The sequence below is a fragment of the Nelumbo lutea genome, chromosome 6 (assembly GCF_056320005.1).
Source record: "Nelumbo lutea isolate HS-2025 chromosome 6, American lotus-T2T, whole genome shotgun sequence".
NCBI lineage: Eukaryota > Viridiplantae > Streptophyta > Magnoliopsida > Proteales > Nelumbonaceae > Nelumbo > Nelumbo lutea.
Genome location: NC_142689.1, coordinates 24,555,962 through 24,581,399, shown reverse-complemented (window position 1 = coordinate 24,581,399; position 25,438 = coordinate 24,555,962). Strand labels below are relative to the sequence as shown.

Below are 25,438 nucleotides of genomic sequence, written 5' to 3'. Positions count from 1 at the left end.
AAAGGATTGTTTGGAGAGTTAAAAAAATTTAAATAGTTGAATAAAAATATTTTTTCAAAGCTGATTGAGGTAATTGTAATAGAGGGGATATTTGTTACAAAGTGAAAGTTCATGGGTCATGAAAGTTAATGGGATAATTGTCATGAGCCACAGTAGAAGGTCTTTATCTTTAATAAAAGTTGAGGGGTAATTGTCACTGGCGGTCTATGTAATTTATCCGAAAAATAATTTATCTGATGTTAGGAGTAAATGAGAATACACGTGGACGGTATAGATGTTTTTGAGGCCGCAAAACCAAGGAACCTTGGGCTAAATCATGACCCCTCTTTGGATTCAGTATAATTCATTACACAATATCATTTGACCCAAGGATCGCACGGTCGAGATCTTCTCTGGAATTACATAAGTTAGCACTAGAGAAATCATGAAGTGACGAATGATAACACTTCAGCAAGCTACAAGACTTCGACGACCTTTCGTGATTGGACTCCGATATCGCTCTCAAAGGGTTTCTCTTTCCGATTAATCCCCTTTTCTTCTTCTTCTTCTTCAAACAAAGGAAAAAATCACAGATCATTCTACACACAGAGAAAGTATGTCGTCTTATACTTCCGCTTTTTTATTTTATTTTTTATTTATTTTCCATCAAATTTTTAATTTTTTTTCTTTTACTGAATGATTATTGTCTGCTGTTCTAATTTTATTTTATTCTTGATCACTAACTATTTCATGTGTTTGGTAGGTTTTTTTGGGTCTTATTTACGTTTTCATTTTTCTTTTGTAGGCATTTACTAGTATTTCTTTGACAGGATTTCGACTTTTTTCGTCGTTCATATCTCGGATTCAAGGCTTCTGCAAGGACCTCGTTTACGGTCCTCAAGGTATTAGTGTTATTGTTTTATTTTGTAATTTCTAAACCCTCCGAAGTCGAATTTTGAGCTTTAAAATTAAAGGAAGCGATCCTGTTTTGGGCTTGATCGCTTGTATTGCACCCTGGTCTGAACCTCATCTGTTTATTGGCAATGATGGTTGTTTCATCTGCCTTAAATAGGTTACTGGAGTCACTTCGCCTTTGATGTTTAGTTGATTCCCTATGTTATTTTAATATAATCATAATGGGTTATTGCTATTTAGCAAATGTTCTTTTGTTTTCATGCTTCACCCAACTGAATAGTTTAAATACAACCTCCAACTTTACAATTCTTCTCCGCCTTTCCCCTTCTTGATTCGTCCGTGGATGTCGAGTCCACCTTTTGTAGATGCATCAGACAATGATGTTAATTATACATCATTAATATTTGTTTTGTTTTCAAAATATTGTGATTCATTCGGGTTGTACAGCGTCTACAAACTTGTATAAGCTATGGAATATTTGCTCATAATATAAAAATATGTTTGCGGTCTCACCTTTTTTTTTGCAACATAGACCTGGAGATATGTATGGTTCTAGATGTATGGAATGTTTCCGTAGCATATGGAGGGCTTTGCAAGTTCAATGGGAGAGGGTTTTTTTTTTTTTTTTTTTTAATTTTTTTACAGTATTTGACACCAATATGGGGAAGCATTTCTTCTATTATGATTATAATTTATTGCAGAAAATGTAGTCTGCTTCTATTTTTTGTTTTTACTTTTCATGTGCAGACTTGGTTGTTGTTTGGTTAGCCTCTTTAAGCTTTCTCATGCAACAGTAATTGGGGCCTTTGGGTAATAGGAAAATATGCTATGCAGGCTCTGCTTCCTCAGGCTGTTCCGTGATGTTTATGGGGGAAGGGGAATAAAAGCAATTTAAAGGCAAAACATTGTGGACTTCACACAAATACCTTGTGGGTGATGTGCTTTAGAGGTGCCTTCTGTGGTTGCACTGACCTCCTATGGGAGGATCTTTATAGTTTTGGGTTCATGTGGGGAGACTGGTTCTAATTAATTTCAAGCACTAGCTGCTCTTAATGGCTTGATTTTGAAGGAAGAGCTCAAGATTGTTAAACTAATTGTAGGAAACTCGTGGATATTGTCTGTATGTGTGTTGTTTGGGGGTTGGGGTTATAAGAGAATGCCAGCCATCTCAGAGCATTGCCACAACCATGTTATGTTGTGTTTTTCCATTGCTTGCTGAATGGAGGCTAACAAGGTGATGGATGTTCTTGCCAAGTCAGGGGTTAGTTAGGATATAACACATTATTATTGTTGTTGTTGTTATTATTATTATTATCTCCCCAATTTTCTTCACTTCCTCGTTTATTTTAATATAACCAGTCATTACTTGTTGGGAGAAATAAAATTGTTACTTACAAGTTGAAAGTAAGTAACATTTTGGAAAATTTAACTAACTAAAATATCTAAAAGTAGTGATTTTTTCTTTTTTTTTGGTGGACTTTTATGTGTTAAGGGTTTACACCACTCGTGTTTGTATGGTTTTACTGTTCTGATATTAAGGGTATCCACATGAAAACTAATTTTAGAATGTTGTTTCTAGTAGGCAGAGTTATGGGAGGGGGCACTACATGGATCTTTTTCTTTCTTTGAATGTTATTATAGAGTGAGAAGTAATATATCTGCTGAATAAAACCAAGAATGGTGTTAAGGGATTTCTATTGTGGATCTTGTATTTAATAATTTAATATCCTTCTAACTACATTGTTTTGCTTTCTTTTTTAGAGAGGAACTCTTACTTCAAGATAAAAGCAAGGAAAACAAGGCAAAAAAGGCTGCTGCTTGGCGAGGAATGCTTTCCTGCATGCCTGTTTGATATTATCTGCAATGGCTGGGATACTTAATGTATTTTCTCTCCTTTAAAAATTTCTTTGACATTTTCATATATTGGAATTCTAGCAGTTTTGTATTTGAGTGTAAGGATCTTCTCAAGGTGTTAGTGAATAATGCAGTATACACTCAATGATGTTCATATGTTTTAGACCTGTTATTGAGTGCTTTGGTTACTACTTGCATTTCTTACCCTGTATATTCTCTTTGACACTGGATTTAATCCTTTCACTTTTAAAGTGATTTTTTTAGGAGCAACTTCATTCCATGATTCCACTAGCTGTGTAATTGATTTCCATAGACACAAGCATCTATTTGATGCAACCTTTGTTTATTCACTGAAATACATGGAACTTCTGGTTGCAGTCAGGTTCATCTTCAAATCTTCCAGAGACCACTGGAAGACCTTTTGCAACATCTTTTTCTGTTCAATCTGGTTCTGCTGGCCCTGTTTTTCATCACACTGGTTAGTAGTTTGTGCCTGACCTTTTCAGCTATATATATTTTCAAATTTGTTGTTACCCTACTTAAATTTCATACTTCTTTTTTTTTTGGTTAGGAACCATGCAAGGACTGCATAATATTCATGGGAGCTTCAATATTCCCAACATGCAAGGAACACTTGTATCAAGAAACTCAGCGATGAATGCTGTCCCTTCAAATGGTGTTCAACAGCCTGCAGGAAGTCTTTCTAATGGAAGATATACCTCAAACAATATTCCCATTGCTCTTTCCCAGGTGCTTACAGGCATTTGCTGCTATTCTAGCTATGTGATTACATAATTAGTTCTAAATCCTGGTTTTGTTCATTTCATCCTTTTGATATGCAGATGGCTCATGGAAGCTCACATGGACATTCGGGTGTCACAAGTAGAGGAGGTTTAATTGTTTTAGCAAGCCCTCAAGTTTTAAATTTGCATTATTTGAATGGTGCTTCTATTATCATTATGAGGCTTCCCTGACTTATACTGCCAGTATTAATAAGAGTTTTCTTGCAGGATTGGGAGTATCTCCAGTTTTAGGAAACACAGGTCCACGAGTTACCAGCTCGGTGGGAAACATTATTGGTGGTGGCAGCAGCATGAGTAGGAGCTTAAGTTCTGGTGGAGGATTATCTGTACCTGCTCTTGCATCTCGCTTAAATTTAATGGGTGGCAATGGATCTGGGAACCTTGGTGTACAAGGACCTAACAGATTAATGAGTGGTGTGCTCCAACAAGGTAGTGGTTTTAATCTTATTATTGACTATATTATTGGCTTGACATTCACTTAATACCCTGTTATGCTAGTTGTCTTTTGTCATATTCTGTGTACTTGTTTTATTAATGGACTCAACTGACTATGTTGAATGTTGGCATGTTTAGACCTTTGGAACCTAGTCGTGTACTGTAAAATATTGAGAATATATTTACATATGCTATATAGAACTTTTCCTTTTTTTTTTCTTTTTCTTTTAACTTCGTGGAAAGCTTCTTCTCCAGCCCAATAAAAAGGAGATTAAAACTCTGGTGGTTCTTGTGTGCTAAAATTAATGCAAAATTGGCATGGGAAATGGATAACAATTAATTTTCTTTTTGTATTAGAAATTGAAAAAGTCATCTCTCTCTCTCTATATATATATATTTGGTTGGCCATTTTTTGGATGATCATGAAGTTCAAATCAAACTGTTATGATAGGCTTAATTTTATCATGAAGGCCTTGCTTGTTTTTTTGGATTATGGGATTGTGGTTCCCATTGATTGCTTTTCCCATGTTAGTTTTTCATGTTCATGTAGAATCCATAGAAAACTCCCAGGTGGGTGAGTAATTGTCTCACCTGGGGGAAGTTGACAAAATGTGTTGGGACAATTTTGCCCATTTTAACAATGACTTTTCATGGACAAAAGAGTCATTGTATAATTTACCTGAGAATCAAAAGAGCACAGGTAAGTTCACTTACCTAGGTAAATAGCTTTTTGAAAAATGACTGAGACTGAAGAACTTTCATTTTAATGTATCAACCTTCTTCAGTACTGTCCATTTATCAATTATGTTGCTTTTGATTAGGGTTTTAAAAAGGTTAAAGGTGTAGTTGAGGGCTGATGGCTAAAAAAGGTGAGGCATAAACCTCAAGAATTTTTGAAATGATTAAATAAAGTTTATTAATAATAAAAAGAACATATGATAACTTAAGATAGAATAAATAGAATTTACAAGCATTCATAAAATAGAGTCTATAAGTGACAAATTCTTGGCTTTTAGCATTCAACAAAATAATAGCTAATCAGCTAACGAACATCATCAAAGTTTCTATTGCCAATGAGATATTCTAATGAATCATCCACATAATTGACATTTGATTTCTGGTTACTCAACTTATTAGAGGAAAATAAACAACTTATTTGGTTTAATCTATGCAAAAAAAAAAAACAATAAAAAAGAAAAGAAATCCATTAGGAAGAGAGTCGAGAATAGATAAAATAATTTTCTTCTAGAGAAAATATGTAAATGGTCAAATATAAGATGTTAGGTTTCTATTTATCCAAAAGCATAGATATTAAGAAAAATAATCCACTTGTTGACCTAGGATGAAGAGAGAATAGTGATGATTCTTTTTGGCCCTTGTTGCTTTGAACTCCTCTAAAACCCCAAGAGAAACTAGGAAGTCTATTTGATTTATGGTTTTTCATTTTAATCTTTTTATTTAGTCCATAATTACCAAATTGTCCTTCCCATATGTTTTAAACTTAGAAAAAGTAAAACAATATATATTTTTTTGTATTAAAAAACTCAATTGGCATAGGTTTTAGAGGCTTACTCCTTTCTACATTTTTTTTTTGATCAATAACAACAACTTCATTAGTTATAAAAGAAAAGAGGGATTATGGATACAGGAGGGGAGATAAAATATCTTATCTCCCCAATAACAAAATAGAAAGAGAATACAAAAAGAAAAAAATTAAAAACTAGCCCAAAAGACAAACTCCCTATTAACCCCTTGCTTGGCCAACCCATCTGCAAATGAGTTGGCACTCCTCTTCACTCAGCTGTATTGTATCTCAATGTCCCTACACAACCATAAGAACTGTTTCTTTTCATTGTTATAGTTCCACAATTCACTGTCCTCTTTCTTCAACCAGCTAACTACCACATTCGAATCACCTTCCAGGATCAAACGATTGATATTTAATTCCTTTGCTCTTCGAATTCCTTCAAGCGCTGCAAGGATCTCAGCCCTAAGAGAGTCACCTTCTCCAATAGGGCCAAAGAACAAAGAAATAACAATCCTTTCCTCATTCCTGAAAACTCCTCCAATCCCAGAGGGGCCCTGGATTCCTTACACTACTTCCATCAAAATTCAACTTTATAAAACCTAAGGGGGGAGGGGACCAAGAGGGACAAAGAGTCCTCTTGCACCTAGCAATGGAAGCAATCTCTTTCCAATTTCTTAGCAAGTCATCCACAGGAAAGTTTGAAAACAACTCCAAAGATTTGAGCTAGTGGGCAGCCCTTAAAAGGATTAAATCTAACAGTTGTTTCAGGGTTCTTTCCTTGTATGAAAAAATACGTGAATTTCTTTCTTCCCACAGTGACCAGCACATAATTTCCCTAATACTCCACATAGTCTTCCCTCGCTTCTTAGGCCATCTGAAAAAAGGAGAGAACAAACTTTGGACACTCTCCGGAGGATTCCAAGAACACCCAGAACGGGAGAAAATCCACTCCCATACAATTTTAGTAACCTTACAAGAGACCATGAGGTGGAAGCTGGATTCCCCATTATCTTTACAAAGAGCACATCTATTAGGAATTAGATAATAGTTGGGTCTCTTTCTCTGAAGTAAGTCAAATGTGTTTATCTTTCCAGGAAAATTTCCCAACAAAAAAAACCAACTCGAGGAGGAATAGGCTTGCTCCATATTTCCTTAGTCGGAAAGGACAACCCAAAAGGGACAGAAGGCTGAGTTAAGGTTTCAAATAATGAAGCACAAGAGAAAGAACCAGAGGTCGAAGGGGTCCAAAATTTGGTGTCTTCCTTATCGGGATTTAGGAAGATATTCTCAAGGGTGGCTAGCAAAGGTAACAAGTTGTCCAAATCTGTATCCCTAATTGCCCTATGCACGCCTAGGTTCCACCCAAAACCAGAAGTGGAGTCTGAAGGAACCAAGAAAGAGGAGGTAGGTTCATTTTTCAAGCCTGACAGAGCATACAAGGATGGAAATTGGTTCTTCAGAGGTGAATCCCCGACCCAAAGTTGTTCCCAGAATTTTATTCGGTTACCAGAGTTTAGACCATACTTGATCCAAGGGGAAAAAACTAGAAGTGGATTGTGAATGGATTTCCAAGAAGAATGATAGGGTTGCTGGTTGTGTTACAGAAGAAGAGTTGGTTCGAGGGAGCTCACCCTCCTAAAATGGACGAGAGAGAGAGGAAGAGAAGAAAGGAGGAGAGAGGAGAGGAACTCAGGACTTTCATTCATGCCACTCAATTGATTGCTACAGATATTTATAACTGCAGACAGTGGCTTGTAACAACCTAATCGTGACCTGTAACAACCCAACAAACTCTGCTCAGATCTCTGGACGTGGACGGTGCGTGTAAACAAACCTCAGAGGAGGTGTTGCGTGCTTGAGTCGTGGGGTGTGCTGATCTGGGCCTGAAGTGTCCTGGGCCTGCTTCTAGGCCGATCCTAACATCCCCTTCCGCATCAAGAACGACCTTGTCCTCAAGGTCGGTGGTGGGGAAATGCTTCTGTAGCTGGTCAAAATCTTCCCAAGTAGCATCCTCCTGTGGCAGCCCCTTCCAAACAACCAAGACTTGTTTGTGAACCTTGCTGCCCTTCTTCACCCAACGGATGTCCTTAACATGCTGTTGTTGAAACACTTTCTCCGACCTCTGTGAACGGTGGAAGCGTGGGACTGTAACATCAGAGGAAGATAGGCAAGGCTTCAGGAGGCTAACATGGAATATGGGGTGCAATTGGCACTCTGTAGGGAGGTTTAGTCGGTAGGCAACAGCCGCAATGCGTTCAACCACTTGAAATGGCCTAAAGTACCAGGGAGATAATTTCTGAGTTGACCTCGCTAGGGATGCCTGCCTGTATGGTTGGAGTTTCAAGTATACCCAATCCCCAACAGAAAACTCCAATTCCCGGTGCTTCCTATCATAATCTATCTTCATACGTTGCTGGGCCTGCTGAAGATGGAACTTGAGGGTCTTGAGTATCTGATCCCTTGCTGAAAGCTGGCCCTCAACTTCAACAACTGATGTTGTCCCCTTTTCATACGGCAGGATAGATGGGGGGTCACACCCATAGAGCACTTTGAAAGGGGTGGTTCCTGTTGATATTTGGATTGGAATGTAGTGTTATACCAGAACTCGGCCCATGGTAACCATTGAGCCCACTGTTTGGGCTTATCTCCCACAAAACACCGCAAATAGGTCTCCAAACATCGGTTGACTACCTCCGACTGCCCGTCCGTTTGTGGATGATAACCGGTCGAGTGAAGTATGTGTACCCCTTGAGCGGTGAAGTAAGCTTGAGCCACCTCCCGAATGTAAGCTTGAGCCACAGTGGATGCTGAATAAGGTCTGGAGAGGGCAATGACGTATTTACTTAGCCCGTCCACAACCACCAGCACTACTGACTTCCCTCGAGAGGTGGGAAATCCAGTTATGAAGTCCATAGTGACTTCTTCCCAAACTCTTTCTGGTATGGGTGGGGGTTGCAACAGTCCTGCTGGTGCCTGTGTGTTATACTTTTGCTGTTGGCAAGTAGCACATCTCGCTACATACTCCTGCACCATGCGCTTCATGCCTTTCCAATAATAGTGCGAGGCCAAACGTTTATAGGTACTAAGAGCCCCTGAATGTCCTCATGCTGAGTCGTGAAAGAGTCGTAGTAAGTCTTGGTGATGGTTGGATCTGTCAGAAATCATCATTCTCCCTCTGTAAAGGAGAACCTCACCCTTCATGGTGTACCTATCGATGCGAGCTGGTTCCTTAAGAACTTGGGCCTGATTCTGGGCTAGGTGAGTGTCATCGTGGGCTTCCTGCCTTAATTGGTCCATTAGGGTATAAGTTGGCTGTGACACCCCAGTGTTGTGAAGGTCTTCCACCTGTGAGAGTGCGTCGGTGACATCATTAGAAGGTCCCGACTTGTACTCAATGCTAAAGTTGTACCCCAGTAACTTGTAGGCTCACTTTTGCTGGTCAAGGCCCATAATTATTTGCTCCAGCAGATGCTTGATGCTGTAGTGGTTCGTGCGCACAATGAATCTTCGGCCCAAGAGGTATGCCCTCCACTTCTGCATTGATAGTGCGATAGCCATGAGTTCTTTCTCATATGTGGACTTGGCTTGGGCCTGGGGAGAGAGGGCCTTGTTGTAGAAGGCCAATGGTCAGCCCTGTTGCATCAAGACTGCGCCTATCCCTTTGTCTGAGGCATCCGCTTCAACCACAAATTCTAATGTGAAATCGGGAAGAACCAATGTTGGAGGTGTGGTCACAACCTTCTTAAGTAACTGGAAGGCTTCATCAGCTTTCTGATTCCACTCAAATGCATGCTTCTCTAGTAGGCTGGTAAGTGGTGCCGCCAGGACTCCATAATCTTTAATGAAGCGGTGATAGTACCTAATAAGCCCAAGGAACCCCCTGAGGGCCTGTGGGGAGTTGGGCCTAGCCCATGCGACCATGCAAGCAATCTTCTTTGGATCTGTATGTACCTGGCCATTGGAGATGATGTGCCCCAAGTAGTTAATCTGGGTCTGCCTGAAGGAGCACTTAGAAGGTTTTGCAAATAGCTGATGGCGGCGTAGTAAGCTTAATGTACACTGCAAATGGTCCAAGTGAGCAACCCAGTTTGGGCTGTAAACAAGCATATCATCAAAGAATACAAGCACAAATACCTGTAGATAAGGCTTAAAAATCTCATTCATGAGTCTTTGAAATGTCGATGGTGCATTAGTTAAACCAAAGTCGAAATGCCCATCCAGTGTTTGGAATGCCGTCTTATGTATGTCATCCGGGTGCACTCGGATCTGGTGGTAACCCAATCGCGGATCCAGCTTAGAGAAATATTTGGCCTTGCCCAGCTCATCAAATAGCTCTTCAATATGAGGGATTGGATACCGATCTTTGACAGTGATATTGTTCAAAGCTTTGTAATCAACACAAAATCTTTAGCTTCCATCCTTCTTTTTTACCAAAATGATAGGGTATGAAAATGGGCTGCCACTGGGCCGGACAAAGCTCTTGTCTAGTAACTCTTTAACCATCCTTTCCACCTCTGCCCGCTGGTAATGGGGGTAACGGTAGGGTCTAACATTGGCAGGTGGGCCCCCCCGGTTGTATGGGAATCTTATGATCATGGGCTCTTGGGGCGGGAAGGGTAGTGGGCTCCTGGAAGACGTTAGCATAGGTTTGGAGTAACAATTGAAGCTATTGTTTTTGTTTAGGGCCGGGTTATCAATTTCAGATGAAACAGCTGTGGGCCCAAGTGGCATTGGGCCCATATTCATTTGTAGTGGGGTGGCATCGTACTGGCATTGTTTGAATATAGCATCCAAGTCTTTTGTTGTTATGGGCTGACTCTTAACCCCTTTCAAGGTATAGGTGCGACCCTCTTGTGAAAATTGCATGGTCAACTCGGCCCAGTTACAAACCACAAGGCCCAAAAGCTGCAACCATTGTATTCCTAGGACCACGTATGCTCCGGAAAATTCTAAGGGGTGCAAGTCTACCTTGAAGGTATACCCTTGAACCTTGAGTTCGACTGACTTGCATTTCCTGTCACAGGTAATTCGCTGGCCATTGGCCACATTGATTGCAAACATCGTGATGACCTCAATCATTAGTCCCAGTTGTCGGTCTAACCTGGAGGTTATAAAATTTAAGGAACTCCCACTGTCAATCAAGATGGATACCTTCCTTCTTGAGATTTGGCCGTGAACCCGCATTGTTCGGGGGGCTTGATATCCAGACAGACCTGTAAGGAAATAACACATTATTCAACTTCGGGAACCACCTCCATCTGTTGAACCTCAGTGTCATCGGGGGGTGGGTCAGGGTCATCTTCTTCATCAACTTGCAGAAGGTAGACATGTTGGGCCTTACATTTGTGCCCTGTGACGAATTTTTTGTCACAATTATAGCACAACCCTTTTTCTCTTTGGGCCTGCATCTCTGTCCACGATAGCTTCCGGTAAGGTAAGGTCAGTGAGCTAGTTTTCTGGTTAGGCCGAATGGGCTTGGCAGCGGTGGTCACTGCATTGGTAGGGGTTGGAAGTAATGGGCCCGCTGGAGGTCCTGTAAACCTTCCAGTTTCTTGAGCCGATCCAGCCATTCTTCTTGTAATTTGGCTAAACCAATGTAGCTAGTTGCATGGTATTTACTTCAATTCTGATAGCATCCCTCAATCCCCCTATGAAACAACCCACTAGAGCAGCCTCCGGCCAACCATGAACTCTCGTGGCCAACCGCTCAAACTCGTTTTGGTATTCTCTTACCGTACACATTGGCCTTACTCTAGAGAGGGACTCATTGAAGTTCTCATAGCCAGAGGGTCCGAACCTCACACGTAGAGCCTCAGTGAGATCCAACTAGGTGGTTTGGGGATGGGTCTTCCGGTACCACTAGTACCACATAATTGCTTTGCCATCCATGTGAATGGCGGCAATGGGAACTCTTTGCTCAACAGGGGTCTCATGAAATTCAAAATACCTCTCAGCCCAGTATATCTAGGGAATGGGGTCATCACCTGAATACAGTGGGAAGTCGATCTTGGCGGCCTTGATAGGGAAGACTCCACTTCGTCGGCTTCCGCTGCTACTACTGGATTCCTCGACCTCTGAAGCTCTGGGTGCCACTAACAGCTGTTCAAGCTGACCAACCAATGCTGAGAGTGTTCCCTTGATGTCTCTCAACTTGGTGGTGGTCTGCCGCACTTCCCCTTCGATCCGGTCAATCCTCTCTTCAGCCACCGCCGTTCTGGTCGTCGGCATGGAAGCTAGGCTCTGATACCAACTGATAGTAGGGTTGCTGGTCGTGTTACAAAAGAAGAGCTGGTTCGAGGGAGCTCACCCTCCTGAAATGGACGAGAGAGAGAGAGAGAGGAAGAGGAGAAGAGGAGAGAGGAGAGGAACTCGGGACTATTTCATTCATGCCACTCAATTGATTGCTACAGATATTTATAACTGTCGATAGTGGCTTGTAGCAACCCAATCGTGACCTGTAACAACCCAACAAACTCTGCTCAGATCTTTGGACGTGGACAGCACATGTAAACAAACCTCAGAGGAGGTGCTGCGCTCCTGAGTCGTGGGGTGTGCTGATCTGGGCCCAAAGTGTCCTGGGCCTGGCTCTCCATAACTGGGCCTGCTTCTGGGCCGGTCCTAACAGAGAAGTAGCTGTAGCCCTTGCCAAGATTCCAGGATCCCAACAATTGTCTTCCAGCCTATGTATGCTAGCCACAATCTCAGTCCACAATTTATCCCTTTCCAATGTAAACCTCCACAATCTCAGCTCCTTTCTACATTTCTTTCTAACAAAGCCTCAAGCCTCCAACCAGAATTATGAGGCTGAAGCCTTGAGACAAAATCTTAGACCCTTGTCTAAAGGTTTAAGCCTCTTAAAACAATGCTTTTGATGAATGGGTATTATTTTGGAATTGTGAATAAGAGAATCTTTAATGAGAAGAACAAATCAAAGGGGGAATTGATTGGAGCTAACAATAAGAACAACACATTGGATAAAAAAAACTTTGGATCTTTTTCGAGAATTCTCAACAAATGATGTAATAAGGTCTTGGACTTAAGTGGCACAAACAGTTAGACCTGTAGAAAGTGTAAGAATGGTTTGGAAACCTCCATCAGTTAACAAGCTAGAGCTAAGCTTCAGTGGTATCTTCTAGCTTGTTGGGTATGCCAGGAAGGGCAGGAATAGGTGTTTTCACTTTTCAGAAACCACCAAGGAGTGGCGGCGGCCCTGTTCTCAGAACCAATTGCTTTTGGAGATTCAGTCCAAGCTGAAATTATGGTTTTCTTACAAGAATTGAGGCTTGCAGTACAAATTGGAGTAAGGGAATTGGAAGTTGAAGGGCATTTACGGTTAGTCATCTCTTGGTCCAAGAATTTGAGCTCAACTCCAATTTTATAACCAAGTTTCTTCCATTGCTTGCTGATGTGACAACCCTAAATAAAACATATGCAGCTGTGGCTATAAACAAGGCTAACTCTAAGAAATTGGAAAATCTACTGAATTCCTTCTCTCTTCGTTGGCAATTGATGATGGATCGAAACATTCAAATGAAGAATCCCCTAACCTGAGGCACACTAGAACCAAGTCAGAGGACTCAGAGGTTGGAGATAATGGTTGGGTTAGTTGCTACAATTCTGATAATGATGATTCGAAATCGATGGAAGGTTCCCTCATAGGAAGTATCAAAGAAAAAATGGGGGAGGATGAAGATGCTACAATTCTGATAATGATGATTTGAAATCGAATTCAATTGAATAGGAAAAAACGACCAAGAGCGATGAACTACTAGTGAACCATCCTTCCTAGTGGCCATGTGTCGTCAATTCGGTTTATGATCCTAATCCTTTCCTTGTGCTTGAAGTAGGTGTTTCAAAGGCTGTGACAATTGTTGTTCTAGGGCCAGTGAAATAGAGAAGAGTGGTGGTGTTTATATTGGGAACTAGCCTAGGGTTAAAGGGGGAAGGAGTGGAGAAGAGGAAGAGAAGGAAAAAGGTGTATAATCTGGGAATTAACACAATATTTGAGGCTTTAAAATAGAGAGAGGTGGAATCATGGCAAGAAGGTGCGGAAAATAAATCTAGAGAAGTTGAGGAAGGTAACCCAACTTTCAATGGGCAGAATTGTGAGGTGGAACTGTATAGAACTAGTGTGGAAGTTGAAGATCAGTAGCAGACTTTGTAGGAAAATTAGGTTTCAAAATCAAGGATCCAAATGATTTGAAAATCTACATTAACAAGTTGGAAGGAGGAAAAGCAAGAAAAAGGAAGTTAAGCAAAGCAGAAAGATTGAGACTAGATGCGGAAGGGGATAGAGTTCAGCCAAATATAATCCTGCTTGAAGAATCTAAATTGATGGAATTCAATAGTAGATGGGCGAGAAGTCTATGGAGGAGTAGGGGAATTAGTTGGGCCTTTGCTCCTTCCTAGGGTTCCTCAGGAGGTTTAATTGTATTATGGAGGAATGAAGTCTTGGAAGCTATAGAAGAGTTGATTGGAAAGTTCACAGTTTCTATAAAATTTAAATAGGTGGAGAATGGATTTGAATGGGTAATGACTAATGTTTATGGACCAAATGGTTATAGGGAGAGAAATGAAATGTGGGAAGAAGAGCAAAGTGTGCCATTAGGGGGCTTTGGGAGGGGCCTTGGTGTGTTGGGGGTGATTTAATGTGATTAGATTCACAGAGGAGACCAATAACCCTAAGCGAAGGATAATAACTAGCATGAGGACGTTCAATGATTTTATTAATAATTATGAGTTGAAAGATGTGCTCCTCCTTAATCATAATGTTACTTGGCCCAACCTTCAGCTCAATCCAATTTGCTTTTGGCTGGGTAGATTTATTTTCTCGGTGGATTGGGAAGAGCATTGGGGTGTTTTAGTATTGAGGACTCTACCAAGGGTTACTTCTAATCATTAGCCAATCACAGTCTATAGAGAAGATTTGAGAGGATTAGGTTTGACACCCTTTAGATTTCAAAATATGTGGCTTAGCCACCCTAGCTTTATTCAGAAAGTCAAAGAATGGTGGGAAGAAGGTAGATCGAAGGTGTTTTGGAGAGGAATGCTGTTTCATAAGAAACTATAGTTCTTGAAATCGAAAATCAAGGAGTGGAATATAGAGTGTTTTGTAGTGTGTTTTGGGAGATAAGAATAAAGGAAACATGAATCTCTCTCTCTCTCTCTCTCACTCTCTCGATAAGTAGGATTATAGAAAATAAGAGGTTTTTCACCAAATTAAAATTTTGGATGAGAAGGAATCTTTCGGTACCTTGGAGGAGGGAGACAGAGTTAAGGTGGGTGTTGAGGAAGCAACTAGATGATATTCTACTTAAGGAAGAGATTAGTTGGAGGCAAAAGTCGAGGAGTAAGTTGATTATAGAGGGAGACATGAACTCCAAATATTTTCATTCCTTGGCTAACGGTAGAAAAAGGATGAACATAGTGTCTTGTCTGGAAGTTGATGGTGAGGTGGTTACCCAACCCTGGGAGATTGATAGGGCCTTTGTGGAACATTTTAAATCGATTTTTAGAAGGTTGTTAAGTGAAAGTTTTGGGATTGAAGGTTTGGACTGGGCTCGTCTCTCTGAGGATGTTAAAGTGTGAATAGAAAGACCCTTTGAAAGGGAAGAGATTAAGAAAGTTGTGTTCTCAATGGACGAATCCAAGGCGCCAGGGCTGGATGGATTTACCATGGCTTTTTATTAGGATTGCTAGGATATAGTTGGGGGTGATTTGTTGGAGGTGTTTTAAGGAATTCTTTGGAAGGGGAATTATTAATCCTAGCCTCAATGCTACTTTTATTGCTTTGATTCCAAAAAAGGTGGAGCTAATTATCCTAAGGATTTTAGATCAATAATCCTGGGAAACAATCTGGAAAAGATAGTTAGAAAGGTTTTGTCCCTTAGAATCAGACTAGTTCTCTCCTCCTTAGTCTTGACAAATTAGGGTGCCTTTGTGCAAGGTAGACAAATTACCGGTCAAATACTAATTGTCAATGATTTGGTTGATTGGTTATTTTTGATTGAGGTGTTAAGGCAATATGGGTTTGGGCGAGATGGTGCAAATGGATTTGGGGGTGCTTAAAGACTCGTCATTACTCGGTGTTAGTAAATGTACAATGATGGATTTCTTCTCTGCTAGGCATGGTATTAGACAAGTAGATCCTCTCTCTCCTTTTTTGTTCACATTAGTGGATGTTAAAAGTAGACTCATCTTAAGGGATGATTCGAGGTGCCTAATTTGGGGTTGGAGAGTGGGGAGAGATAATGTGCCAATAACTCATTTACAATTTGTAGATGATACCATCCTATTTTGTGAGGGAGATGAGTTAGATTGAATTATAAACCTAAAATGTTTGGTGCAATGTTTTGAGAGAATGTCAAATCTTAAAATCAACTTTGATAAGAGTTGCATAGTTGGGGAGATGAGTTAGATTGTGGAGATGCTAACATTATAGGGTGCAATGTTGCTCATTGGCCTTTGACTTTTTTAATATTACCTCTAGGAGGGTTATGGAATCCAGCTGTAGAAAGATTTTCTAAGAGACTAGCCAATTGGAAAAAGGGATACCTCTCCCTGGGTGGAAGAATAACACTCATTAGATCGGCCCTTTCCAACCTATCGGTTTGTTATTTGTTTGTCTTAAAGACTCTAGTAGGAGTGAGCAAAAGAGTAGAGAAGCTAATGAGGGATTTTTTATGGGGTCAAGGGGAAGGTAAGAGGGACCATAGGATTAGTTGGGAGGTGGTTACTAGAGGAAAAGAGGAAGGAGGGCTGGGAATAGGTTATGTACAAAGGAGGGATACAACTCTCCTAGGGAAATGGCTATGGAGAATGCTGCTAGATTGGAATAAACTGTGGGTAAAAGTGAGTAAGCATTCATGGGTTCTTGGACAATGGCTGAGATGCTGGAACTTCGGCTAGTGTGAATCGGGCCTCTCCTTGGAAAGCCATCAATGTGGTACTACCACTCTTTTCTCCTTTCATCAGATACAATCCTTGTAATGGTAACAAAGTTAAATTTGGGGAACATATTTGGTTGGGTCCTCCTATTGAAGGAACAATTTCCATCATTAGTTGCACTTTCTTGCTCCAAAAAATGAAACCATTTCAAAATTCCTGGTTCCTTCAAATTTGAGTAACGGATTCAGTTGGAATTTGGGATTCTGGAGGGTATAAGAGACTATGAACTCTAGAATGTACTCACCTTACTACAAAAGTTGGAAGAATATGTTTCTTGATCCATCTAAGCTAGATAACTGAATTTGGACTTTTACCCATTCGGGTTCCTTATCTTGTTCCTCTAAATTCTTGTCCCAACCCCCTTCTAGCTCTTTGCCTTGTTTTCTAATAAAGGAGGTTTGGTTCAGTGTTTTAAAAGCGCAAGGCGAGGCACATGCCTTTTTGAAGCAAGGTGCAAAAATAAAAAAAATGTTAGAAAATTAAAATAAGCCAAAAAATTAAAAAATAAAAAATGTTAAACATAATAAAAAATATAAACTTAAAATTTAAAAGAAATGTTTTAAAAATCTATTATCTAAAATTAAAATACATAAACATAAGATGTAAAGCATATTCAAATGAGAGTTTAAAAACAAAATCAAACATATAAAACATTTTCAAGCATGTAAAACCTCTAATCTCTTTTTTCACTCAATTGCATTACTTCAAGTAGCTAATGTAATGTAAAAGATATTACATTCTTGATTCTACGAGCTACCTTTGTGCCACGCCCCTTGAGGCAAGCCCGAACAAGTCCATGGTAGGTGTTAAATTCTTAGTTCTCACACAAAAAACAATGAATTTATAACTTTCATTGCCTTTTAAGAAGATATTTTATTGCAATGAATGAATGAACAACATTAACAAATAGGGGGGCCTTGAGGGGCATGGCACGGGGGTCTGGGGGTGGACCAGACCCAACCGCTATGTTCGAAAAAAGCGAAAAAGCGCCAATTTTTCAAAAGGTGCACGCCTGGGCTGAGGCTGGTGCGCCTTTTGAAAGGGTTGCATCTAGGACCTAGGCGAGGCGCATGCCCTAAAATGCGCCTCGACTGTGTTCTTAGGCGCACCTTTTAAATCACCGGTTTGTTGTAAGCCTGTTCCTTTTAGAATTAGCGCTTTCTGTTGGGAAGTTGTTCATGAAAAGATTAATACTTCTGATCTACTCCAAAGAAAGTGACCAAATTGGTGTTTATCCCCTCATTGGTGTACCTTGTGCAAGGCCAATGGTGAGAACTGTTATCACTTATCCTTTGTTCATTTACTTATTTTATTTGGGAATGTTCTCTCGCCTTGTTTGGGTGTTGGTGGCTCCCTCCAGCAAATGTTCAAAGCTTACTGGATCCCTCTTTCTCCAATTAGCAAAGAAAAGGGGAAGAATTATGTGGAGATGTTTAAGAGCGGCAATATTATGGACCATATGGGAAGAAAGGAACTCTAGAATTTTTCTAGAGAAGGAGAAGCAAGGAAGAATTAATGGAGTTGATCCTTATCAGAGTGGTACATTGGCTGAAATCCTTGCATTACCTTTTCCAATGTGTCAATGGATGGATTCTTTAGGAAGTGGAAGTAAGTGGCTAGTTTATGCTCAACGTAGCCCATCACCAATTTTTCTGGTCTCCTCTGGGAAGAGGGTTTGTTAAACTAAAATTTGATTGCAGCAGCTTGGGAAACTGAGGTTTATCAGGTATTGGTGAAGTGTTTAGAGAAGAGGAGGGCAGAATCCTAGCTCTCTACTTGGAACCAGTAGGGGAGGTGGACTCCCTTAGAGCATAAGTATTGGCTCTAATGGAAGGTGTTCAAAGAGCAAAAGGCTTGAACATTAGGAAGCTGATTGTTGAGGGAGATTCCAAACTGGTAGTAAGCTGGTTACAAAGAGAAGATTCAAAATTCTGGATCTATAGCAATGAAAAAAAGAAAGCAAGGTGGTTGACATGAGTATGGAAATCTCCTTCAATTGGGTTAAACGTTGCGCTAACTCATTAGCTGATGTATTAGCAAAAGAAGGGGTGGGGAGAGAATCTTTATTCTGGGCACTCTTGTAATTGAAGGAAAGATGGGGGCGAGACATGAGGTTTTATTTCTCATTGACTGAATCTTCTTTCTCTTGTACTTTATTTTGTACACTTTTGATCTATTAATGAATTGAAAATATTGCTGTTATTGATGAAAAAAATTTCCAGCTTGGCTCCTTGGAAATACAGACATGTCTTCAGGGAAATTGACACCCTAGCAAAGAGATTTAATTCTACTTTTGGCTGGATAAGGACTACAAATGGGTTGGCAGATGTTTTGGCAAAGCAAGGAGTTGACAGACCTAGTTTGTTTTGGGCAAAATTGTAATCTGATGTACTTTGGACCGTTGGGAACCTGTTAGCTTTTTTTGAAAATGTAACTGTGGCTTGGAAGTTATTTTGGGATGACATCCCTGTCCTCAACTAGTATTATCTACTGCTTTCATTAATTCTAATAAAATAAGTTATTTTCTGCTGATAAAAAAAGATTTTGGAATTGTCATCCATTTTAGATGTGTTACCAATTGGATATAGTTGCTTGTGTGTGTGTGTGTGTTTCCACCGGGGGGGGGGGTTGAGGTTTGGGACATCCTATGCATGTGCCTAGCAATTGAATGCGAATAACTTTACAATGGGTTCAAAGATCTGCTAATGGACTGGCTGATTGTCTTGCTAAACAAGGGTTTACTAGGGGACAATTATTTTGGGCTCACTTGTAAACTGCAGAGATTGAACTTGATTGCTTGCTGTAAGATTGTAAAGTTCGGTGGGTGGGGGGTTCAGGGAGAAGCCATGATTTCTCTCTTCCATGTACTAATGTTGTAACGAGAAAGATGATGAAGACAATGAATCTAGTGATGAAGATATTTGAGTAGAGATGAAACTTGTGTTATTGAGAGATCTGCTGATTTGGAGACCATGGTGATTACGGAGGTGGAGGTGAGTAAGTCTTTGGGTCTGTTCTTTAGGTCAAGAGGAACTTGTGAGGAGAACCTTTAAGGATCTAGAAGAGAAATATGGAAAGCCTAAGAGGAGTAATGGTTGAAGATAATCATGATGTCCTGTGTCAGCTGGACCTGTAGGGGCTCTCAATGAAGAGAGTGAAGAGTCATTTGCATGTCAGATTTTTAAGAACACGGTTTTGGAGCTAGAGAGGATTAATTCTGGGTTTTAAGAATTTCAGAATGGCTCCTCTTGCAGTGAGAAGATTCAGAAGCCATAGAAAACATCGAAATGTTCTCTAGGTTCAAAAGTTTTTACTAGATTGAAGGTGTGGGGGGGGGGGGGGTTGGACCAAGCAAGAAGGTTATGGAATCAATGGAAGTTCTTAAGACGAAGTACAGAGTTCATGTTCTGGATTGTTTTTCTCAGATTGCTGGATATTTGGTGTCTGATGGGGTTTTGTTTTCTTTGTTTTTCGGACGGACTGGTTTTTTGCTTGTTTGAGCTTGTTGTATGGAAGTTGTTATTTGTTGGGTTGTATGGTTGTCTGGGTTTGGATGTTTGTTAGGCTGCCCTTTGGTTGGAGAATTTATCATCTGGGCTTTTTTCTTTTGCTTGGTTGTTTTTTAGTTTTGTAGTTTGGTTGGGAGTACGTGTGTTTTTTCTTTCTCTTGGGTGACTTCTGGTCACCTTCCTTCTTTTTATTTCTTTTAATAAATTTTATTTTATTAAAAATGAATATGTACACTATTTGTTTATATAAAAAAATTAATGTTCTTTGTTGCTGATAAAAAAATGTTCACTCTCTTTCCATAAATAAAAGGTCTTTAGCATAATTATTATCAACATTGGTGCCTGGGAATGGTTTAGGTACATTCACCATAACTTGCGAGGAGTTGTATGGTTGTAAGATATGTCATAGTCTCCACCTTTCCTCCATTAATGCCTTAGGGGCTGTTTAATAAAGGATGAAATTGCTGAACTGTAAGATTTATTGCTTTGTCTTTAGTTGTTAAAATAATTGAATAACAAAACTTTCAAGGATATAGCAGTCTATCCAACTTCAGTTTCAGCCATTAAGGAGCCCACAACCTGCTTAAAATCTTATTTAGTAGAAGACAAAGTGATAAGCTTTTCAAATCAGCATATTCATCTGTTATCAAATGGCCCCTTAGTGTTTTGATACTACTAGATTTTAAGCAACCTGAAACCTATTCTATGATTTTATTGGTGATATTTAATGTAATTTGTACATGATTGAAGCTTTTCTGCATCTTGTGAAGATAAGGTGATTTGGTCAAGAGAATATCTAGACGCCCTCTTTGCTGCTTGATTTGATTTACCAGGACTTACGGTCTTAAGCTTTCTTCTTCATTGTATGTCTCTACATTCCTGTATGTAGGGCTTCATTTAAGTATATTATTTCACAAGTCCTTCATAACATTTGATGCTAAGCTAACCCAATAATCTATTATGTTGGACAGTAAAATCTGGTTGCTCTCATGGTTTGGTGTGATTATTTATTGATTTACTACTTATATATGGTATTTATCTGCTATAGTAAGTAACATGTACTGAATTCAGCACCACAGGTGATATCTATGCTAGGAAATTCTTATTCTGCTGCTGGAGGTCCACTGTCCCAAAACCAAGTGCAAGCAGGGAACAACCAATTAAGATCTATGGGAATGCTAAATGATGTCAACTCCAATGAAAATTCTCCTTTTGACATTAATGATTTCCCTCAGTTGACTGGACGTCCTAGTTCTGCTGGAGGTCCTCAAGGACAACTAGGTAGTTAATAATTTAACTTTTTCTACTATTGGATTCTTGTTTGGAGTTGCTTCTCCTGCAACATGATATAGTTTTACCTACTCACTTGCAGGTTCACTACGAAAGCAAAGCGTTGGTGTTGTCCAACAAAACCAAGAATTTAGCATTCAAAATGAAGATTTTCCAGCTTTACCTGGTCTTAAAGGTGCTTTTTCTATTGTTTTTTGGATCTAGACTGAAAAGATGATGTTCTTTGTGTGATTGATATTACTTGCTTTCAGAATGTCTTGTTGCCATAAATTATATTTCATTCTTGGTCTAGTATTGTTTTTGAGGTATTTTATCTTTGCTTGTGGGAAAGAAATAAGAAAGTTTTGGTTTTAGTTATTTTTCATTCTCTTCACCCACACTGCATTTATTTATGGAATAAATAAAAATAGAGGTTGAGAAAGTTTTTCTTTCCTCTTGTCAATTGTGGCACTATTCATTTATTTATGTCAGGAAACAAAGGGTGAAAAGTAAGCGGGATTTTTCATAATCCAGATTATGAAATTCTCATATCTTAAAGTACTTGTAGTAACAAAGACACATGAACAGCTTATGCATAAAAAAATGTACATTGTAGATCCTAGGAATTGGACCATCAAGGGATTTGAATTCTTGTTAGCTGCTTCCTTAAAGAAGAAGGAATAATAGAAAACTAAAAGTCCAAGTATTTTGGTTAAGTTTAGATGTTGCACTAATTTCAAAATTAAAAAGAAAAAGAAAAACTAATTTCAGCGGCTGAGGGGCATGTAGGAAACATCCATTACAATCTTGGTGAATTTTGCATGATCCTGAAAAGGATGACCTACCATCTTACATGGAGTAGTCAAGCTGTAACTTCAGTGGATGCTTGACAAGGACCTGGTTTTCTCAGGAGTATGTGGTCCTCTCCAAGATAAGGGTTAAACCGTCGTTGTGCAATCTGGCTCCACTGGCCAAGGATATTCAACGAGGAGAGATTATGGCACTTATTCAGGTGTTGAGGTTGATGCATGCTGTAGATATGTTGGATTTCTTTTTTTTGGGGGGGGGGATATAGGGTTGCCCAAATGTTATTGGATGGGTGAAAGGATTATGAGGGCCCCTGCACCTGTGACACCACATCAGGAATGCAAGATTTCTGGCTTATAGAGAGTTCAACATCTATTCAGATTGATTGAAGATCAGCTAACTCATCGGATGTCTTGTTTATTCTATTTTTAAGTTCTTTTTGCTGATCAGTAAAAAGCACAATCCTATCTCTGAATCTCACTTATTCTATTATTTTTCCTGTTAATGTACTCTGCTCTTCCACTTCTGCTGTAGAATCTGCATTTATGATAAAGTAATGTTTTGTCTGTGTTCAATCATAGCAGAAATCTTTTGAGCTTTGACTGTACCAAATGGTTTATCTCTTGGTCCCGCTTAACATATTTGTTATTTATTGTGTTGTCGTAGCAATTTGAATAATTTCTACAATGGGTTTATATGATGCTATCCTGATTAATATTGTAATTTGGTGCAATATCATTTTGTCATAATCCATTTTACATTTCAATGTTGTATTTTTCAGTTCTCTTTATCTAAAGTCTTGACGCAACTTTCATGCATTTTGACTACACCTGGAATTTATGTTTTTCTTTCCACTAGGATGAGGAATTTGGGATTGTACATTGGTATTGATTTGTCTGTAATTGTTATGAAGGTGGGAACAATGATTATGGAATGGATCTGCACCAAAAAGAACAACTTAATGACAATGCAATGTCTATGTTGCAGTCCCAACACTTCTCTGTGAGTCATGTTTGGTGGAAAATTGTGTTTCCTTGTGTTTTGTGTGAAAGTTATTATGTCTTATTTTTCAACTTTAGTTTAGCCTCATAATTTCTTGCTTAAATTATATAGATGGCGAGATCTCCTGGCTTCAGCTTAGGAGGGACATATTCATCTCATCGCCAGCAACAACAGCAACATACTGCATCGGCAGGTAGTGGTGGTGTATCCTTTGCTTCTGCAAACAATCAAGATCTTCTGCATTTACATGGTTCTGATATATTTCCATCCCGCTCAAGCTATCACTCACAGGTTCGATCTTTGGTTTTTATGCAAAATATCTTTGCAGTTCTTAGCCTTGGCTACATTCCAAAGTTGCCTATTTGATTGCTTATATATTTATATCTTCTCTTTGTTTCTCTTCTCATAGGTTCAGAGTGGCCCACCAAATATTGGGTTAAGACCTGTGAACTCCCCAAATTCAGTTTCTGGTCTAGGGTCATATGACCAGCTTATTCAGCAGTATCAACAGCTTCAAAGCCAGTCCCAGTTTCGACTACAACAAATTTCGGCTGTGGGTCAGTCATATAGGGATCAGAGTGTGAAGCCAATGCAGACAGTGGCTGATCGATTTGGTTTGATTGGTTTGTTGAGTGTCATAAGGATGAATAATCCTGATTTGACCTCCCTTGCTCTAGGAACTGATCTGACAACATTAGGGCTAAATTTGAGTTCAACTAATGACATTCACAAAAGATTTGCTTCGCCTTGGTCAGATGAACCTGCCAAGGGGGAGCCTGAGTACACCTTGCCGGAGTGTTACTATGCAGAACTGCCACCTGTGCTACATGTGAGCTATTCTGACCATTAAATGAGAGTATTCCCAACCCCATTAACCCCAAAAAAGAAAAAAAAACTGATCTTTGTTGTGGTGGTTGCAGCAAGGGTATTTTGCAAAATTCCAGCTAGAGACATTGTTTTATATCTTTTACAGGTGTGCTTCCCCTTCCCCTTTCTAAATCTCTCATTTCCTTATGTCTTCCTTTGATAATTTCACTATGACTTGGTAGATCATACATCTAATGTGAGATGTTTTCTTCTGTGGTTACAGTATGCCAAAAGATGAGGCCCAGTTGTATGCTGCCAATGAATTGTATGTACATTCTATGTTTATCTATTTGGTTCTCTATATTCTGTCCTTGACATCGCCAAATTATTCTTGTGAAAAACTCCCTTCAAGGTCTATTGGCCTTGTGTTCCTAGTATTTCTAATCATTATTCATGAAAAGAGGGATTGTAATGGTCCTTTAACTGATCATTGACGTTATTATTGCAGTAGCCCCCCCAAATGGATTGTGTTGCTAATTAGACGACTTTTTTTCTGTATTTTTGGATGCAGTTGCTAATAGCAGCATTTTACATCTCGGCCTTGTAGGTACACAAGAGGGTGGTTCTATCACAAAGAGCTTCGGCTATGGTTCATAAGGGTTCCAAATATGGAGCCTTTGGTTAAGACTAACACATACGAAAGAGGATCTTATCTCTGTTTTGATCCAAACACATGGGAGACAGTTCGAAAGGTGTGCACAAGAACACTTGCATGTTGGTTTTTAGATTTCAAAACCCATAATCATAGCCGGTTGACTAATCAAGCCTTCCATATTGTTTGGTTGCAGGATAACTTTATACTTTATTACGAATTGGTAGAGAAGAGGCCAACCCTACCTCAACACTAGCACTTTTTTTTTTATTTTTTTCCCAAAATGTAAATTTCAGTAACAATTGGCAACTTTTAGTAGGATATCATCTTTTTTTTTTTTTTTTTTTTTCCTTTTGTTTTTCATTTGGCCGTTGTAGTCTTATTTGACCTATTTTGGCATATTCAAAAAGGAATTAGTCTTCGCAGTTCTACCTTTGAAGGCCTGAACTCATCTTATGCTTGGTTTGTTGCTAAACTGGCAATCATGATACCAAAAACACAGGCATTCCAGCATTCTTTTTTATTTGTTTTTGTTTTTGTTTTTTTTTTTCATTTGAGTATTGTGGTTAAGGGAGGTGCTGGACCTTGTGGATTATGTTATTTTTAGGGGGGATAATTTGCTATTAACATCATAGGTTTTTTCTATCAGCCACAACGTTTGAGCAAGATGTATTTATTCATGTTTAAATCTTAAAAGCTCACGAGTGTTGTGGACGTGATGTACCTAGTGGTGTTAGGATATACGAATTCGATTCTATCTATTGATAAACGGAATATGTTTTCAGGGTTGATTACACCTAATTGGATATACTAATCCATTATAAACGAATTGGATACGAGTTCAACTCGGATTGGATCCGATCCGTTCTTAATTTTCCCGTCAATTGAAGTCAGGGATGAACTTGCATTGAGCTATTCATCCCTAAAAAAT

The 25,438-nt window shown here is 39.4% G+C and overlaps 1 protein-coding gene and 1 non-coding gene across 3 annotated transcripts; one reads left to right on the top strand and one right to left on the bottom strand.

The window, feature by feature from the left end:
- The first annotated feature begins 431 nt into the window (after positions 1-431).
- On the top strand, positions 432-24,938 carry LOC148847995 (putative NOT transcription complex subunit VIP2). 2 transcript variants are annotated; one of them, XM_088951551.1, is made up of 16 exons: positions 432-593; positions 810-881; positions 2,656-2,775; positions 3,127-3,226; positions 3,320-3,498; positions 3,591-3,639; positions 3,759-3,980; positions 21,042-21,251; positions 21,343-21,435; positions 22,960-23,048; positions 23,160-23,339; positions 23,458-23,877; positions 23,969-24,021; positions 24,139-24,180; positions 24,463-24,607; positions 24,704-24,938. In XM_088951551.1, exons 3-16 carry the CDS (start codon positions 2,758-2,760, stop codon positions 24,761-24,763), a joined length of 1,860 nt encoding a protein of 619 aa, XP_088807677.1. In that variant the 5' UTR covers positions 432-593; positions 810-881; positions 2,656-2,757; the 3' UTR covers positions 24,764-24,938. The 2 variants fall into 2 exon arrangements, with proteins under 2 accessions (XP_088807677.1, XP_088807676.1); XM_088951550.1 differs by having other exon boundaries at positions 785-881.
- LOC148847996 (small nucleolar RNA snoR35) lies at positions 3,146-3,226 on the bottom strand. Its single transcript, XR_016101635.1, has one exon. It is a non-coding gene; the product is annotated as a small nucleolar RNA snoR35 (small nucleolar RNA).
- Positions 24,939-25,438: the final 500 nt, after the last annotated feature.

What these genes read in the sequence shown, in the direction of transcription:
- LOC148847995 (XM_088951551.1), top strand. An exon ending in AGCTTTACCTGGTCTTAAAG is followed by an intron (nt 21,436 to 22,959) that starts GTGCTTTTTCTA and finishes ATTGTTATGAAG; the next exon opens with GTGGGAACAATGATTATGGA. An exon ending in CATGGGAGACAGTTCGAAAG is followed by an intron (nt 24,608 to 24,703) that starts GTGTGCACAAGA and finishes GTTTGGTTGCAG; the next exon opens with GATAACTTTATACTTTATTA.